Source organism: Carassius carassius, chromosome 5 (assembly GCF_963082965.1).
Source record: "Carassius carassius chromosome 5, fCarCar2.1, whole genome shotgun sequence".
In the NCBI taxonomy this organism is placed as follows: Eukaryota; Metazoa; Chordata; class Actinopteri; order Cypriniformes; family Cyprinidae; genus Carassius; species Carassius carassius.
In genome coordinates, this window is record NC_081759.1 from 3,296,047 (window position 1) to 3,313,165 (window position 17,119).

General features: G+C 36.9%; 1 protein-coding gene across 1 annotated transcript in view; it reads right to left on the minus strand.

Annotated features, from left to right (window-relative positions):
• Positions 1-3,872, minus strand: part of LOC132140624 (RNA-binding protein Musashi homolog 1-like) — a 32,488-nt gene extending 28,616 nt beyond the window's left edge. Inside the window, exons 1-4 of the mRNA XM_059549456.1 lie at positions 3,717-3,872; positions 3,137-3,177; positions 2,454-2,535; positions 2,277-2,361 (exon numbers count right to left, since the gene is read on the minus strand). Of these exons, the coding sequence (XP_059405439.1) occupies positions 2,277-2,361; positions 2,454-2,535; positions 3,137-3,177; positions 3,717-3,781 (273 nt within the window). The 5' untranslated portion in view covers positions 3,782-3,872. The remainder of the gene's footprint in view (positions 1-2,276; positions 2,362-2,453; positions 2,536-3,136; positions 3,178-3,716) is intronic.
• Between the last annotated feature and the right edge of the window lie 13,247 nt (positions 3,873-17,119).

Consider the following 17,119-nt stretch of genomic DNA (forward strand, 5'->3'; position numbering starts at 1 on the left):
TATATATATATATATATATATAAACTGACCCCAAACTTTTATAAATTTGCATACAAATTTCCCCAGCACAATACACAACATAGGAGACCTTAGACATAAATTAGTATTATTTTTACTTTCTTAATAGACACATTGTTGAAGAAAAACACACACTTTTTCTAGTTATCATTTCTAACCTATTCTAACTTTTTCAATAAAGGATCAATCCTGGCCCGAATTTGAATAAGATTCACTAATTAATACATCACATTATGAAAATAAAACAGATCACATGCAATTGTTGCTTTGAAGCCACAAAGTATTCAAGACTAGAATTTCTCTCGACTGTTAAAAATAAATCTTGTCTTTATACATGCCAGTCTATCCTTCTTCCTCATGAATTAAAGTGAAAAATACTTTAGACTTATTCTTGAACTGCAAAATCATTTCAAACTATGAATGATGCAAGACTGATGCCATACACATGCATTATTCTACACATCTACACCATCAAGTGTTATAGAGGGTCACAGCAGTTACTGGGCGTGTTTAAGAGTTTGTGACACTCTCGGATATAACCAACAAAGTTGTTATGGTGATGATAGTCCCACATGGCAACCGAACCCAAGAGACTGAAGTGTTGCCAGGCTGAGTCTTTCCATGCAGCAGTGTTTAAGTCACCATAAATAGTTGTCAATATTCTTGCAAAAACATGCATCCAAACATGATTCGACTAGCCTCATTCTTTAATGTGAAAGGACTGGGAACAGGCCAGGACACAGCCCAAATTTTACAACAAACAAATACACACAAACACACATCTTTTAAGGGGTCTGTGGCATCTCTGTAGTAAAGCTCTGGTTTTGTCTGCTGACACACCCACACAGATCTGACAAAGGACCATCAGTGACGTCCCAGGATTCACATATTCAAACACAACCTGGGTGCTTATTCAAATACAGCTACTAGCGAGCACGCTACTCTGTGCAAGGCGGTCAAAACTGGACAAAAAGTTCAGGTGCTCAACATGTATTAGGTTTCATAGATTTACAAGCCGCTTTCATTTCCATTAAAATCCCCATGGTTTAGTAATTTTGTCATATTAATACTAAAGTATTCGGAAACATATAATAGCATATATTCAAACTATGCCGCATGCCATTTGCATTGGTGGTTAGTTACACATGTGTTCTGATCTGAGGTCACAGATATTAGGCAAAACTAATATATCAAAATTTAAGCATACAAACATGCATAGTCATAACAGCAAAATTCACTGTAAAAATGGAGGAGAAAAGCTATTTTGTGATGTTGACGTCAAAGGCTGTGTGTCCGATCAATATTTACAGTACTACAAATTCACTATCACTATGGCTAATACTAAAATAACATTTAGCAGAGTGTTTGTATATTAATGTTTTCAGCTGTTGGTTATGCACTTACAAAATTGTCAATTTTCCTATTCAGCCAATGTCATGTTAATAATTTTGCATATTGCTTGATCTATGCAGCTCGTTTAATTCACTTCACTGTTTGATTTAAGATTGTCAGATCTGGCTTCTGAGGCAAAACCAGTTGAGAAACATAATGCAGATTAATATCTAAACCTTCGTAATGCATATGAATAATATTAATAATAATACTAGAAACACCCTTAAACACAGGTCTCAAATGTGACTGCAATAAATGATCAAAAACAGCTCTAAGTCTTTGGTTTAGTAACGGTTATACTGAGATATTTTGATTGATACCAAAATAGTGAATCGGTACTGCATGGTACTTTATTTAAAGAATACCATTGCATTAGCATAATCATGGTATATTATATTGTTCTTTTTGAATAATAATAAATCTGCTTCTGCAGGGTTTCCTAAAGTATATAAACGCATCTTCACAAGGTTTTTGGAGAGTTGATCGAATCCTAGAAAATTTTGAAAAGTTTGATTCTGCCCCGTTTCGCTCCCCTGGTTGCTATGACGATGAAAAGCGCGAAAGAACGCTTTCATGTGGCGCGCTCTGCGCCAGATAGACCTGCTGGAACGGACCTCGCGCCTCGTGCATGTGGAGTTAAAATGATCTTAGGAAACAAAAACCACGGAGAAGCATTCATCCGACTTAAGTGCTTAAGAAACAGAATATGAGGCAGCTGGTTCAAAAACAAAGAATAAGCCTGATGCAGGTGAGATGAAACACTGACCCTCATAGAGCATGCAGAACTACTTCTTGTGTGCAATTATATGTTAAACAAACAAATCGCTGCTATACAGAATAATTTAAAAAACGATTTAAAAGCTCACTGTTTTTGAATCCAACTCGTGTCTGTTTTGGGCCAAAACATTATCCACACCGGTCTGGTCTACGTAGGTGACAAATCCAAACCCCCTGAGCAAAAGCATAACATTACGCATAAGAATCAAGTTACAAACACACAAACAAACAAGTCAGCAGTGGATGTGCGCGCGCCTCCCCCTCACCTCGAGCGCTTCGTAACCGGATCCCGCATCACCATACACTCCTTCACCTCGCCGAATTTACAAAAGTATTCCTTCAGCCCCTCTGGAGAAAGAAAAACACATTGCATTTATTTCATAACAGCAGTTTAGTGTAGCTTAAACAAAAAGCTTGCTGCTCCTAAATCAGCATTGAGACTGCCCATCTATGACCACTTTGCATCTCAACAATAGTGCTCATTATAAAGCTCTGGTAAGCATTCTTATTTTAATGTTCTAAGCTAAGCTGAGTATTTGAATAACAACACAAGCATGCATATTGTGCATGCAGCCAGAGATTTTCCACACTGCGTGCTGCATTTATTCAACCACATCAGAGCTTCCTCACTAGCGCCCTTGCTTTCACCTCAAATCGCCACCAGCGCACTATATATCGTCTGGAGCTTTCGAGGAACTATTTGAAGAGAAGTTTGAAGATAAAACATCCCATTGATCTATAAATATTCACCTATGTAAACGATGTAGCTATAAAGCATTAGGCGCGTGCTTTGAATGCACGCTTTGATTTCACGGTGCATAACTATTTGCTTTCTGTTTATAACCCATCAAACCTATAAAGAAGAAACGCTCCTACGAGCTCACAGGAATCCATGCATTAGACTTTTTGTGGAAGTAGCACGCAGGACAGAAGATCACGCGTGTCTCACCTTGTGTCGTCTGCCAGCTCAACCCGCCGATGAACATTTTGCTGAAAGGTGAAAAAGAGAGTCAGATCAGACACCTGAAAGTCTTCTGAAACGCTATTGATTACTGGTGCATGTGTAAATACAGTAATCAACATCCCAAAATCGTAATAAATCAAGTGGAAAAGTGAAATTCGGCCATGATGGATAGATGGGTGCCGTTATTTCCAATGAAAACGCAGAATTGATTATTTCCTCTCCGTTAAAAAGTAACAAGTTCGATCATCCCCGTTTGAAAAAGCGAAATGGAACGTAATAACATAATGTGCTGGAAAAATGTAACACTTCAGATTGTAACAGATGGAAACAATGTAACAGCGCGTCCTGGAAAGGGGGAACATGGAAACAATGTAACAGTGAGGCTCCTGGCTGTTACATTGTTTCCATTTTCGCTCTTTCGTAAAGGAACCCGCGCTTGTGTCTTTTGTCTCCGGTGGTCTCTTTCCTCCTGGTCCCAAAACTCAGGTTTAAATGAATAGATGTAAATATAGATCTCTTGATCGCGAGGAAAAGTCGAACGGAGCGCGCAGAGAGGAAGCTTTACCAGGGGTCGTGTGAGGAGTCCTGCGTGGAGGACGACAGGCTGCTCTGACTCCCTTCTGTGTCCATTCCCGTGTCCCTCTGTTGCCCGGACTGTGAGCCGAACGGGAGCCAGGAGTGTCCAACTCAAGAGCGGGTGGCCCGAGGGGGTGGGGGAGGGAGGGCCCGTCTGGAGGAGGACGGCCCAGGCGGGGATTGCGCATACACTGAGGCACCGCCTCCCGTTTGACTTTTCCCGGACTCTCGTAGTTTGCTCCGCCCATCTTTCGCCCCGGCCCCACCCACTTTAATCTGCTGTCGTACAGTAGCGGAGCAGAACGTGGTCAGTGTGAAGAAAGGAAAGCCAACCAGACAGACAAACGGATAGATAGATAGGTAGATAGATAGATAGATAGATAGATAGATAGATAGATAGATAGATAGATAGATAGATAGATAGATAGATAGATAGATAGATAGATAGATAGATAGATAGATAGATAGATAGATAGATAGTTTGCATGAGTGGGTGGGGCCAATAGACTGACCACAACCATTTGTAGTCCTCTGGGAGGTGTTCATTGTTCCTCATAAACAACAGCATCTCACATTGTATTGTTGTCATTTTAATGTTTTGTTATTTCGTGATTTGTTGAAAATGAGTAAGTACTGACATGCAGCGGGCAGGCTGAAAACAGTCTAATCACTTGGAATATTAAAGCTCGTTTCAAAATATATATATTTACTGTCTCTGAACACATTTACTTTAAAAAATAATTTCAAAAAATAAACAACTATGTGTTTCACGAAACATCTCATGAGACAATAAAATGTGGATTTTATGTTTCCCAATTTCAGACTGCAAAAAAGCACAAGAAAAAATGACATCTGTATGCAAAAACCATGCATCTCTATGACATCTATATTGTTATTCAAAGCAACTTGAGGAAAAGCAAAAGTAATTTATCACACAAAAGCCAACAATATCAGCAGTTATTTTAAGAGCGCAAAAGCTAGAGCAGAAATGCACCGAAGTACAACTTAGATATATGAAACCAGATATTTCAGAGGAAAACGAGAAAACAGATGCAAGGTGAAAATCTGAAATATCAGATTCAAAATCAAACTCATGCTCCCAAAGTTTTGAGAGCAGTTCGGAGGCCGAACAGGTAGGAATGCATGCCATCATTTGTAAAAAATTTGCATGCTTATTTATCACGGCTCATAAGTTTGTCAGCGCGGTTACCCTGTATATGTGTGTGTGTGTGTGTGTGTGTGTGTGGTTGCTTATGTATTTGATTGTGGTGTCAGGATGAGTGTGTGTGTGTGTGTGTGGAGAAGCAGTATGTAGGACAGCGCCCCAGTGCTCCTGACTGGAGCTATGGGCGTGCTAAATTTCTGCATGCATGATCAATGGCTTTGAATAAAGAGAAAGAGGGAGAGGGGGAGGGGAAGGAATTAGTTTGAAAGGGGGTTGAGAAGATGTTGAAAACAGAATGATGAGACAAGATGCATTATGACAAATCTGGACCTCATGCACAGGCCTCATTATCAGAACTGCACAGGAAAGTACCTGAACATTGGGTGACAATGACTGATCTGTTTTCATATGCAACTTTTATTCTTTTGCATTGTTGACGGCTTAAACACTGTCTGGTCTGGACATGACAGGGCAGGAGTCTATGAAGCAGGTACTGGAATGGCACAAAAGAGACGAAGAAAGCAAAACACAGATAAATAAAATTAATAGAGCCATGGCATCTTTAAAGAGGGGACTGTGGCTAGTTGTCACAGAAGCTATGACATTTTGAGTCAGAAGTTCACAAATGCTGTGTTCCCGTAGCAGTGCTTTTACATTGCTTTCAGACATCTAGTTCAAATTCAAGATTATTTTTGTGAATTCTGTCTTCTGAAATTACATTCCCATCACATTAGACAAAAAATAAATAAATAAAGGCACACTTTTAAACTGCATAACTGGAAAACTGTTTCTGCTACAGGATAAAAAAATAAAAGTTTTTAATATATAAACTCAATTCTGAGAAGAAAAAACTGAATTGTAAAGACATAAAATTGCATTAGCTTGGGTGGGGAATCAGAATTGTGAGATCTTTTTTGTTTATTTATTTATAAAAAAAAAAATTTCCCATGGTGGAAACCCATTTTCATAGTTTCACAAGTGTTCTTATTATATAATTTATTAATTACAATTAATGTTGGCTTAAACAATATGCAAGTTACCTTTCATATTAATATCTATAACATGGTATACAGTATTACATTTTGCCAAACTAAAGTGGCAACTTACCCCATATAATGTGGCGAAAAGAAACTGACTTTCAGAAATGAAACCCATCCAGAGAAATATTTACGGGACTCTCCACTATGCTTTTTTTTCCACAATAATGTTGATTGATTTAGCCTTGCATTATAAAAGTTTTATATATCATAAAAAAGTCCTATGAAACATGATGACGAGATGTTTTGCTCTGTTTCTTCCCACTCACAGTCACACAAACTAGTGTGATTTTCCTGGCCATTCATCACTCCTGTGGCTCTTGCCATTGTTGCTCTTTAACCTCGGTCAACCCTGAGACCTGCTCCCAGACTCACTGATTCTGTTAAGCAGGAAAGGTGGCCTAACCTTTGGCCTTTTCCTCCTTTGTGTACTTTTTTTTTTAAGAAATCACTTATGCTCACCAAGGCAGCATTTATTTGATCAAACATATAGTAGTAAAACCGTAATGCTGTGAAATATTATTAAAATGTAAAATATGATGTTCTACTTGAACATATTTAATAATTTATTCCTGTGATCAAAACTGAATTTTCAGCAACATTACTCCAGTCTTCAGTGTCACATGATCTTCAGAAATCATTCTATGTTGATTTGCTGCTCAATAAACATTTCTTATTATTATCGGTGATGAAAATGTTGCATTTTTGCTGCCTATTTTTTGTTTAGATTTTTATTTGAAATTAAAATTCTTCTGTAACATTAAAAATGTCTTTACTTTTACTTTTGATCAGTTTGATGCATCCTTGATCAATGAAGGTAACAAAATTATTGATTTTTCTTTTATGACAAAAAAATAAATAAATAATAATAATTAGGATATTAAGTAAATATCATGTTCCATGAATATATTTTGTACATTTTCTAACAAAAATATATAAAAGCTGCATTTTTGATTAGTAATATGCATTGCTAAGGACTTAATTTGGACAACTTTAACGGCAATTTTCTTAATGTCTGATTTTTCTGCACCCTCAGGATCCAGATTTTCAAACAGTTGTATCTCTGCCATCATAACAAACCATGAATTAATGGGAAGCTTATTTATTGTGTAAATCTCAGTTTCAAAAACTTGACCCTTATGACTGGTTGTGTGGTCCAGGGTCACACACACACACACACACACACACACACACACACACACACACACACACACACACACACACACGTTTGTTTTTGTGAAAAGTGTGTTCATCCCATAGGTGTAATGGTTTTTATAATGTAAAAACTGTATATTCTATGGCCCTACACCAACCCTAACCCTCACAGGAAACTGATTCTGTCAAAAAAAACTCAAAAAAACTCATTCTGTATGGTTTATAAGTGTTTTGAAAAATGGGGACATGGGTTATGTCCTCATAAGTCACCCTCTCCTTGTAATACCTGTGTCATACCCATGTCATTATACAGAGTTGTGTCCTGATATAACACAAAAACAAGAGCACACACACACACACACACACACACACACACACACACACACACACACACACACACACACACACACACACATTTACTTTATAAAATATTACAAAAATAAAATTACAAAAAATGGCAAGTAACACATTCAATTAACTGTGAAATTTAAAATACTGAAATCGAATTTTCTTGTCAATTGTACTCCAATTTTTACAGTCTATATTCAGTTCATATTGCGACCTCTGACCTGTAAATGCTTTATCAATATTCTAAATGTTTACAGTCATGCCAGTAAACCTCAACTCACTGATTGCAGCAGGGATAGTTATAAAGCACAAAAAGTTCAATTTAGATCTAAACTACCTATAAATCTTTCCCTCAAAAACATTAAGTTGCCAAGGAGTAAACCAGGCCAGTTTCTGATTGGAGTAGAGCATCCAATGAGCCAATAGGGAAGTCTGAATGTTTCTAGTCAGGAAGTAAGCACCTGAACACGACATACAGTCATCACACCTTTACCACCAATAATGAGCACACTTCCCATTTTCAACACTGCCAAAAGGAAGAGAGGGAAATAGAGGGAGAGACGGAGCGCAAACGAGCACATCAAGGCCAATTGGACTGTCATCAAGATCGCACAAATTTCCAATGTGACATCCCTGCTATCCAGATTACCTGAGTCAGAGATCCACAGGCTGCAAGAGCAGCCCGAGCAGCCCAATATCTCTCTTAATCCTTTTTCCATTCCCCCCTCCTTCCTTCAACATATCAGCACCATTCCTCGCCTCTATTTATAGGGACACACCGTTCCCTCTCTCTGTGGGACATAGGGGGGTTCGTTCGGAGCGTCAACCTGCCTGGTAAGTGAATGGGTTAGTGACGGGTTTCGGTGGGGGTCAAGAAGGAGGACATGGGAATCCTCTACTGACCATTGCACATTTATTTTTACTTTTTATTTGTTTAGCATCCTTCTGATCATGTGTGATCCTAAAGGGATATGCCAAAAAGCAACCACCTAGCAACCACAAGTAATGTCTTGGCAACCACTTTCCCTATCTTGGAGGTTTTGCATGAGGATTCACATTTTCTTCCGAAGATTTAAAAACATAATTGATAATAATTATCTGAATATGAATATCTATTTTTTTCCCATTTTCTTCATGTTGTTCCAAACCTGCAAAAGCATTTTTACAGTTTGTGCAGTTCATCTTGAGAGAGACTTTTTTAACAGACTTGACTTTTCTTTAGATTTTTGCCGTTTCTGCTGCTGGAAAGGACCAGACTTATTAAGCCAAAACTGAATTCATTACAACATTATTTCCTCTTTTTATTTTTTAAAAGCCACTATGTCAACACAGCTTCTCAATACACTTTTACATCAACCTAATTTAAACTCTTTTAAATAGATTAAAAAATAATTTACTCACAAAATTCTATCAACTTTTTCTTACCTTCATGTTCTTCTTTCTTCCATGTGGAACACAAAAGGACACTTGAAGAATGTCAAAGCTGCTTTCCATACAATGGAATCATACAGGACTGTTGAGCTGCAAAAACCACAACAAGAAAAGCACTTTAAAAGCACCACAAAAGTAACATCCTTTTAAAAAATCAATGCACACTATCGTTCAAATGTTTGGGGTTTTTGAAAGAAGTTTCTAACGCTCACCAAGGCTGCATTCATTTGATCAAAAAAAAAAGGTAAGAAAATAAAAACAGTGATATTATTGTAACTCAAAATAATTATTTTCTGTTTTAATATATTGTAAAATGTAATTTATTTCTGTGATGCTCAGCTGAATTTTCAGCATCATTACTTCAGTCTTCAGTGTCACATGATCTTCAGATATCATTCTAATATGCTGATTTGCTGCTCAAGAAACATGTATAATTAACATATTTTCCATGTTGGACACAGTTGTGCTGCTTCACATTTTTGTGGAAACTGTGGTTTTTCACAGTTCTCTTGATAAGTTGAAAGTTTATTTGAAAGAGAAAAAAATTAGATATTCTAAATATATTCACTGTTATTTTTGATCAATTTAATGTGAACGTGCTGAAACAAACTAAATCTTACTTACCACAAACTTTTGAGAAGCAATTTTATTTTACAAAACTGGCAAAAAATAAATAAATAAAATGTTTTATGTATAAACATCATTAAAATTAGATTAGATTTATGCCTACAAAAGTATATATGTATGTGTGTATGTATGTATATATATATATATATATATACACACACACACACACACACACACACACACAAACACATGTGCACGTTTTTTGCTACTTTTGCTACTTTTGTAAATGTATCTTGTTTTTAAGTTTTAATGTTTAAAATACTGTTTTACAGTTAAAACATTTAAGCAACCTAATTTACTAACAGAAATATTAATAGGAAACATGCTGTTTTGCCAAAATTTCCAAGTCTTCTTAAGTCATAAGCATTTGTGAATAACCGAACAAAATTAAAGTAGAGCTACAACATGCTAAAAAACATCTGCTTTTGAGTTTCACAGATGACAAAGGCAAAATAAAGAATAATAAAAACAGTATTCTTCCACCAAACAATGTAGTTCTTCAGAAACAGTTGTGGTTCAAACAAAGTGATTGGCGAGCAACACACAGAAGTAAACAAAGGTGTATGTTTGTAGAGTAATTTACAACAGCTTCGAACACGGCTCAACCAATCAGAATCAAGGACCAGAACTATCCATTTTATTATGGTAAATAAACGATGGACAAAATTCATTTATTTAAATAAATGACTCCTTTAACAGCAACAATAATGAAGCAGTATTTTTCTGGATGAGTGACAGCATGAGAGGTCAAAGGGTGAATCTCGGCTGATCTCTCACTGTGCCACTGCTGTCCTCGTTGCACACTGTAAACCAACACTCATATAGATCCCCCCCGCCTGCCACATCGACTCAGTTACACTTGTTCTTTGCTGACCAGCTGGACACACATACACACACACGAGTGTTTTTTATCGAGCGAAGCAGCAGAGAAGATACCAATCACTGTTCATTTTAGTTGATTTTTTAATTCTTTTCCATTTCTTGTGAGGCCCGATGTGATTTTTGCCAATGTGTGGATATGTTTCACAGTTTACCCTGCAATTATTTTTGTCCGTTTATCAGATTCACAAAGAAAAAGGGAGATAAAGAGTGCAAAGAAATTAACCGTCAAGGGAATAGCGAGGAAGGCCCACAGACAGTGGCGAATTAGAAACAGAAAGGGCCCAGAGCGAGAGAGGAGGAACGGTGGCGTACAGCTTTTGTAGGCTTTGTGAGGCTCAAATTGTCTCCTTCTCTGGGAAAGTGGAAACTCAACACCCCCCACAGGAGGTCTGGTTACCTGGTGAGAGTGGAAGAAAGGAAGAAAAACACAACGATGGAGCGAGGGAGGGGCGCAAAAGTGCCGAGAAAGAAACGGGAGAACAGGGAACAGGAAGACAGGATGAATTGTTAACATAAAGACGGGATCACCGCAGGATGAACGAGTGATTTAGCCTTCTGAAACGAAGGAGGGGTCTGAGCAGAAACGTTTGCTAACAAAATGCATAACTTGAATCATTTGTGATCAGCATGATCTAGTGTAGTTAAATTCACAATATATTTAAAGACCTTATGGTTTGAGAAAAGACTGCCGTTTTCTTTTCTGTGTCCATGTTTAGTTTACAGTAGGCGACAGGTGTCATTTGATTGATAGTTTCAACTTTTTTAGCAAGCTCTTTTAGTATAATTGTAAAAATGTCCACCTTCAGGTTGTCTTTTTGCTGTGATCAGGCTTTTGAGGAACGTTTATTTGTTCATCTCTCAATCATAATTGTATTGCATTGCATTATATGTATTGAATCTACAGAACTTTGATTATGAACTCAGCATTTTTCTTTTTGGGAGATATAGAGCTAGTACATAACATATGTTTCTTTTTTTTTTTCTAATGTTCAATAAACGGTTAGGCTACATGGTTAAAACATATTTGGAACACATCTTAAAGTTCATGTAACTTCATGTAATTTGGAAAAGTTGGGAAAGTTAAATGGAGTCTCCTTTCCTCTTGCGCCCTCTTTAGACCAAAGGCAGAAGTATACAAATGTATATTTACATTTATTCATTTATGTGCTCTTTTGACTTGGGTCAGCAAACAATCCCCTAGTAACCATCCAGAACACCCTAGCAACCACCTATAATACCTTTTCGACCATTTAGAAACATTCAGAATTTTGCACAGGCAAGCAAACCTCACATTTTCTTTAGAAAATGTACAAATAATTAATTAATTAATAAACATAAAATATTGTCTAATTTCAATCTCTAATCTAATCTTCAAATAATGTCTTATGTATTAATTTGAATGAGATCCTCACAGAAAACCCACGCCCAGTCATGGACTGAGAAGACTCCACCCATTTGATCTTTGTTAGGATGTCATAAAAAAACAGATCAAACATCTAATAACTCACATCAGATGTGATTACTGGGTGTGGCGTGCAGGTAACACGAGCATGGGGAGGAAACCGCACCTACTGTTATTACTAAATTATTGAATGTTGTCATCCAATAATCAAAAAATAATAATAATAATAATTAACCTGGCATGAAATATTAAACCATTCAAAGGTGAAAGGCTTAATTCAAAGAACATCAACTGGATGTCAGCCAGTAATTGTTTAAACTCACATATGTTTTTTCCACAAAAATTAGTTATTAGTTAATATTATTATATTTTCATCTCCTTTTGGAACCTTTGTTTCGAAGGGCTTAATGTAAGTAAATATAAGACTATTTGGTAATATACATTATTATAGGTCAGGTATTATAGGTCAGGCTTAAAATGCAATAACAGATTTTGCATTCACAATTTGTAACAAGGATTCTGCTCTGTCTATTTTCATCAAAAAAAGAAAAAAAAGATACCCCTACCTGAAGAGGAAACCTCAAGCGTAGCAGCAAAGACTTTCCACCAGATGTCAGCAAACATGCAAAAGAAATTGAGCAGAAAAAGCCAATGGCCTCATTTAACCCCACACAATGCCGTCACATTCACCTTCTATATTTTTGTATGTGATAACACTAAGTATGTGATTATGATAATAACCATTTCGACAGGAAGTGGAATCACTTTGATGAGTCATATCACTCAGTGTCTGCTGCACTCGGTGTCTGGGAGGTGTAGAAAGAGGAAGTCTGTACAGTAGTTATTACTTTCATCCTGTCCTTGTGAAAACAAGCTATTTATCAGTTTTCATAATCCATAATTATAAACCATAATCTGACCTGAATCCAGTCCATCAATTAAAGTCTTGTGAAAACAAAAGCTGAGTGTTTGTAGGAAACAAATCCTTCATTCAGATCTTTCTCTCTGTCATACCCTTACGAAAAATAACCATGGTTTTTTGGCGGGTTGACTACCATTTGTATAACCACAGATTTACTACAAATACCATGGTTAAACTATGGTTAATTTAGCAAAACCATGGTTAATTTGTGGTTACCGTGGATTAACTATAGTAACCATGGTTTTTTGGTTTTATTTGTAGTAAAACCATGGTTAATTTTCGTAAGGGTAGTTCTTACATCTTATTCACATTAAATTAAAATATGGCATATAAATATTGCATTGCACCTGGTTTGCAGCCAATGAAATGACAACAAACCCGATAACACATATTGATTTAACCCTTTAAGGTTTTTAATAGAATGTTTCTGCAAAAAAATGTGTTGAAACAAAATAACACTATAGCATATATAAATATGTGTGTGTGTGTGTGTGTGTGTGTGTGTGTGTGTGTGTGTGTGTGTGTGTGTGTGTGTGTGTGGGTGTGTGTGTGCTCTTGTTTTTGTGTCATATCAGGACACAACTCTGTATAATGACATGGGTATGACACAGGTATTACAAGGAGAGGGTGACTTATGAGGACATAACCCTTGTCCCCATTTTTCAAAACACTTATAAATCATACAGAATGAGTTTTTTTGAGAAAGTAAAAATGCAACAAGTTTCCTGTGAGGGTTAGGGTTAGGGTTGGTGTAGGGCCATAGAATATATATATAAAGTTGGGACACTGTACAAATTGTGAATAAAAAGAGAATGCTATGATGTGGAAGTTTCAAATTTCAATATTTTATTCAGAATACAACATAGATGACATATCAAATGTTGAAACTGAGAAAATGTATCATTTTAAGGGGAAAATAAGTTAATTTTAAATTTCATGGCATCAACACATCTCAAAAAAGTTGGGACAAGTCCATGTTTACCACTGTGTGGCATCCCCTCTTATTTTTACAACAGTCTGCAAACGTCTGGGGACTGAGGAGACAAGTTGATCAAGTTTAGGAATAGGAATGTTGTCCCATTCTTGTCTAATACAGGCTTCTACTGTAGTTGCTCAACTGTCTTAGGTCTTCTATGTCGCATCTTCCTCTTTATGATCCTCTTTATGTAATGTTTTCTCTGGGGTGAAAGATCTGGACTGCAGGCTGGTCATTTCAGTACCCGGATCCTTTATGCAGCCATGATGTTGTAATTGATGCAGTATGTGGTCTGGTATTGTCATGTTGGAAAATGCAAGGTCTTCCCTGAAAGAGACAACGTCTGTATGGGAGCATATGTTGTTCTAGAACTTGGATATACCTTTCAGCATTGATGGTGCCTTTCCAGATGTGTAAGCTGTCCATGCCACACGCACTCATGCAACCCCATACCATCAGAGATGCAGGCTTCTGAACTGAGCGCTGATAACAACTTGGGTTGTCCTTGTCCTCTTCAGTCCGGATGACATGGCGTCCCAGTTTTCCAAAAAAACTTCAAATTTGAAAGTCTGACCACAGAACAGTTTTCCACTTTGCTATAGTCCATTTTAAATGAGCCTTGGCCCAGAGAAAACGCCTGCGCTTCTGGATCATGTTTAGATATGGCTTCTTTTTTTGACCTATAGAATTTTAGCCACCAACGGCGAATGGATTGTGTTCACCGACAATGTTTTCTGGAAGTATTCCTGAGCCCATGTTGTGATTTCCATTACAGTAGCATTCCTGTATGTGATGCAGTGCCGTCTAAGGGCCCGAAGATCACGGGCATCCAGTATGGTCTTCCAGCCTTGACCCTTATGCACAGAGATTGGTCCAGATTCTCTGAATCTTTGGATGATATTATGTACTGTAGATGATGATAACTTCAAACTCTTTGCAATTTTTCTCTGAGAAGCTCCACTGTTTTTTGCCGCAGCATTGGGGGAATTGGTGATCCTCTGCCCATCTTGACTTCTGAGAGACACTGCCACTCTGAGAGGCTCTTTTTATTCCCAATCATGTTGCCAGCTGACCTTAATAAGTTGCAAATTGGTCCTCCAGCTGTTCCTTTATGTACATTTAACTTTTCAGCCTCTTATTGCTACCTATCCCAAGTTTTTTGGAATGTGTAGCTCTCATGAAATCCAAAATGAGCCAATATTTGGCATGACATTTCAAAATGTATAACTTTCAACATTTGATATGTTATCTATATTCTATTCTGAATAAAATATAAGTTTATGAGATTTTTAAATTATTCCTTTCCTTTTTTACTCACAATTTGTACAGTGTCCCAACTTTTTTGGAATCAGGTTTGTATATATACATAGTTGGAAATGAAAAATTGTAAAATATTAATTAAAAAACTATAACAATATATCAAAGATACTTAGACACCTTAGACTTGGTCACTAACAGCAATTATTAACTCACATGCATGACTCTATTGATCATGAATCTACATGTCGATATGATAGCACTATATTTATCTGACCCATTTACTGAAATATGTCCACTAGTCATTTGTGTTTCCTGTTTATGTTTCTGACTCATTATTTAATTTCCTGTAGACTTCTGTCAAGGAGGAAAAAAATTATCTGTACAAAGCTGCAGTGGAGGCATAAATACAGGTGCATCTCAATAAATTAGAATGTCGTGGAAAAGTTCATTTATTTCAGTAATTCAACTCAAATTGTGAAACTCGTGTATTAAATAAATGCACACAGACTGAAGTAGTTTAAGTCTTTGGTTCTTTTAATTGTGATGATTTTGGCTCACATTTAACAAAAACCTACCAATTCACTATCTCAACAAATTAGAATATGATGACACACCAATCAGCTAATCAACTAAAAAAACACCTGCAAAGGTTTCCTGAGCCTTCAAAATGTTCTCTCAGTTTGGTTAGTAGGCTACACAAACATGGGGAAGACTGCTGATCTGACAGCTGTCCAGAAGACAATCATTGACACCCTTCACAAGGAAGGTAAGCCACAAACATTCATTGCCAAAGAGGCTGGCTGTATCCAAGCATTTTAACAGAAAGTTGAGACGAATGAAAAAGTGTGGAAGAATAAGATGCACAACCAACTGAGAGAACCACAGCCTTATGAGGATTGTCAAGCAAAATCAATTCATGAATTTGAGTGAACTTCACGAGGAATGGACTGAGGCTGGGGTCAAGGCATGAAGAGCCACCACACACAGACGTGTTGAGGAATTTGCTGAACCACAGACAATATTAGAGGTGTCTTACCTGTGCTAAGAGAAGAAGAACTGGACTGTTGTTCAGTTGTCCAAAGTCCTCTTTTCAGATAAGAGCAATTTTGTATTTCATTTGGAAACCAAGGTCCTAGAGTCCGGAGGAAGGGTGGAGAAGCTCATAGTCCAAGTTGCTTGAAGTCCAGTGTTAAGTTTCCACAGTCTGTGATGATTTGGGGTGCAATGTCATCTGCTGGTGTTGGTCCATTGTGTTTTTTGGAAACCAAAGTCACTGCTCCCGTTTACCAATAAATCTTGGAGAACTTCATGCTTCCTTCTGCTGACCAGCTTTTAGAAGATGCTGATTTCATTTTCCAGCAGGATTTGGCACCTGTCCACACTGCCAAAAGCACCAAAAGCTGATTAAATGACCATGGTGATGGTGTGCGTGACTGGCCAGCAAACTCAACAGACCTGAACCCCAGAGAGAATCTATGATGTATTGTCAAGAGAAAAATGAGAAACAAGAGACCAAACAATACAGATGAGCTGAAGGCCACTGTCAAATAAACCTGGGCTTCCAGACCACCTCAGCAGTGCCACAAACTGATCACCTCCATGCCACGCAGAATTGAGGCAGTAATTAAAGCAAAAGAAGCCCCTACCAAGTATTGAGAACATGTACAGTAAAGGAACATACTTTTCAGAAGGCCAACAATTCACTAATTTTTTTTTAAATTATTATTATTAGTCTTATGAAGTATTCTACTTTGTTGAGATAGTGAATTGGTGGGGTTTTGTTAAATGTGAGCCAAAATCATCACAATTAAAAGAACCAAAGATTTAAACTATGTCTGTGTGCATTGAATTTATTTAATACAGAAGTTTCACAATTTTAGTTAAATTACTGAAATAAATTAACTTTTCCACGACATTCTAATTTATTAAGATGCACCTGTATATTGAAAATTCACTATAAACTTGAATTCATTTTAGATTCTATATAATATTAGATTTGACTGCATTGCATATATTAATCATATAAATCAAATTGCCGCTGTTCTAAAATTTGTTTGAACAAAGTGAAAGTGCTAACATTACAGTATAAATATCTGTAATCATTCTACTCTAGTTAGATATTATATCACTAACTATCCTGTAAAAAGTTGACATTTGACCAAAGTCTAACTGCAGGTTATGTCACAC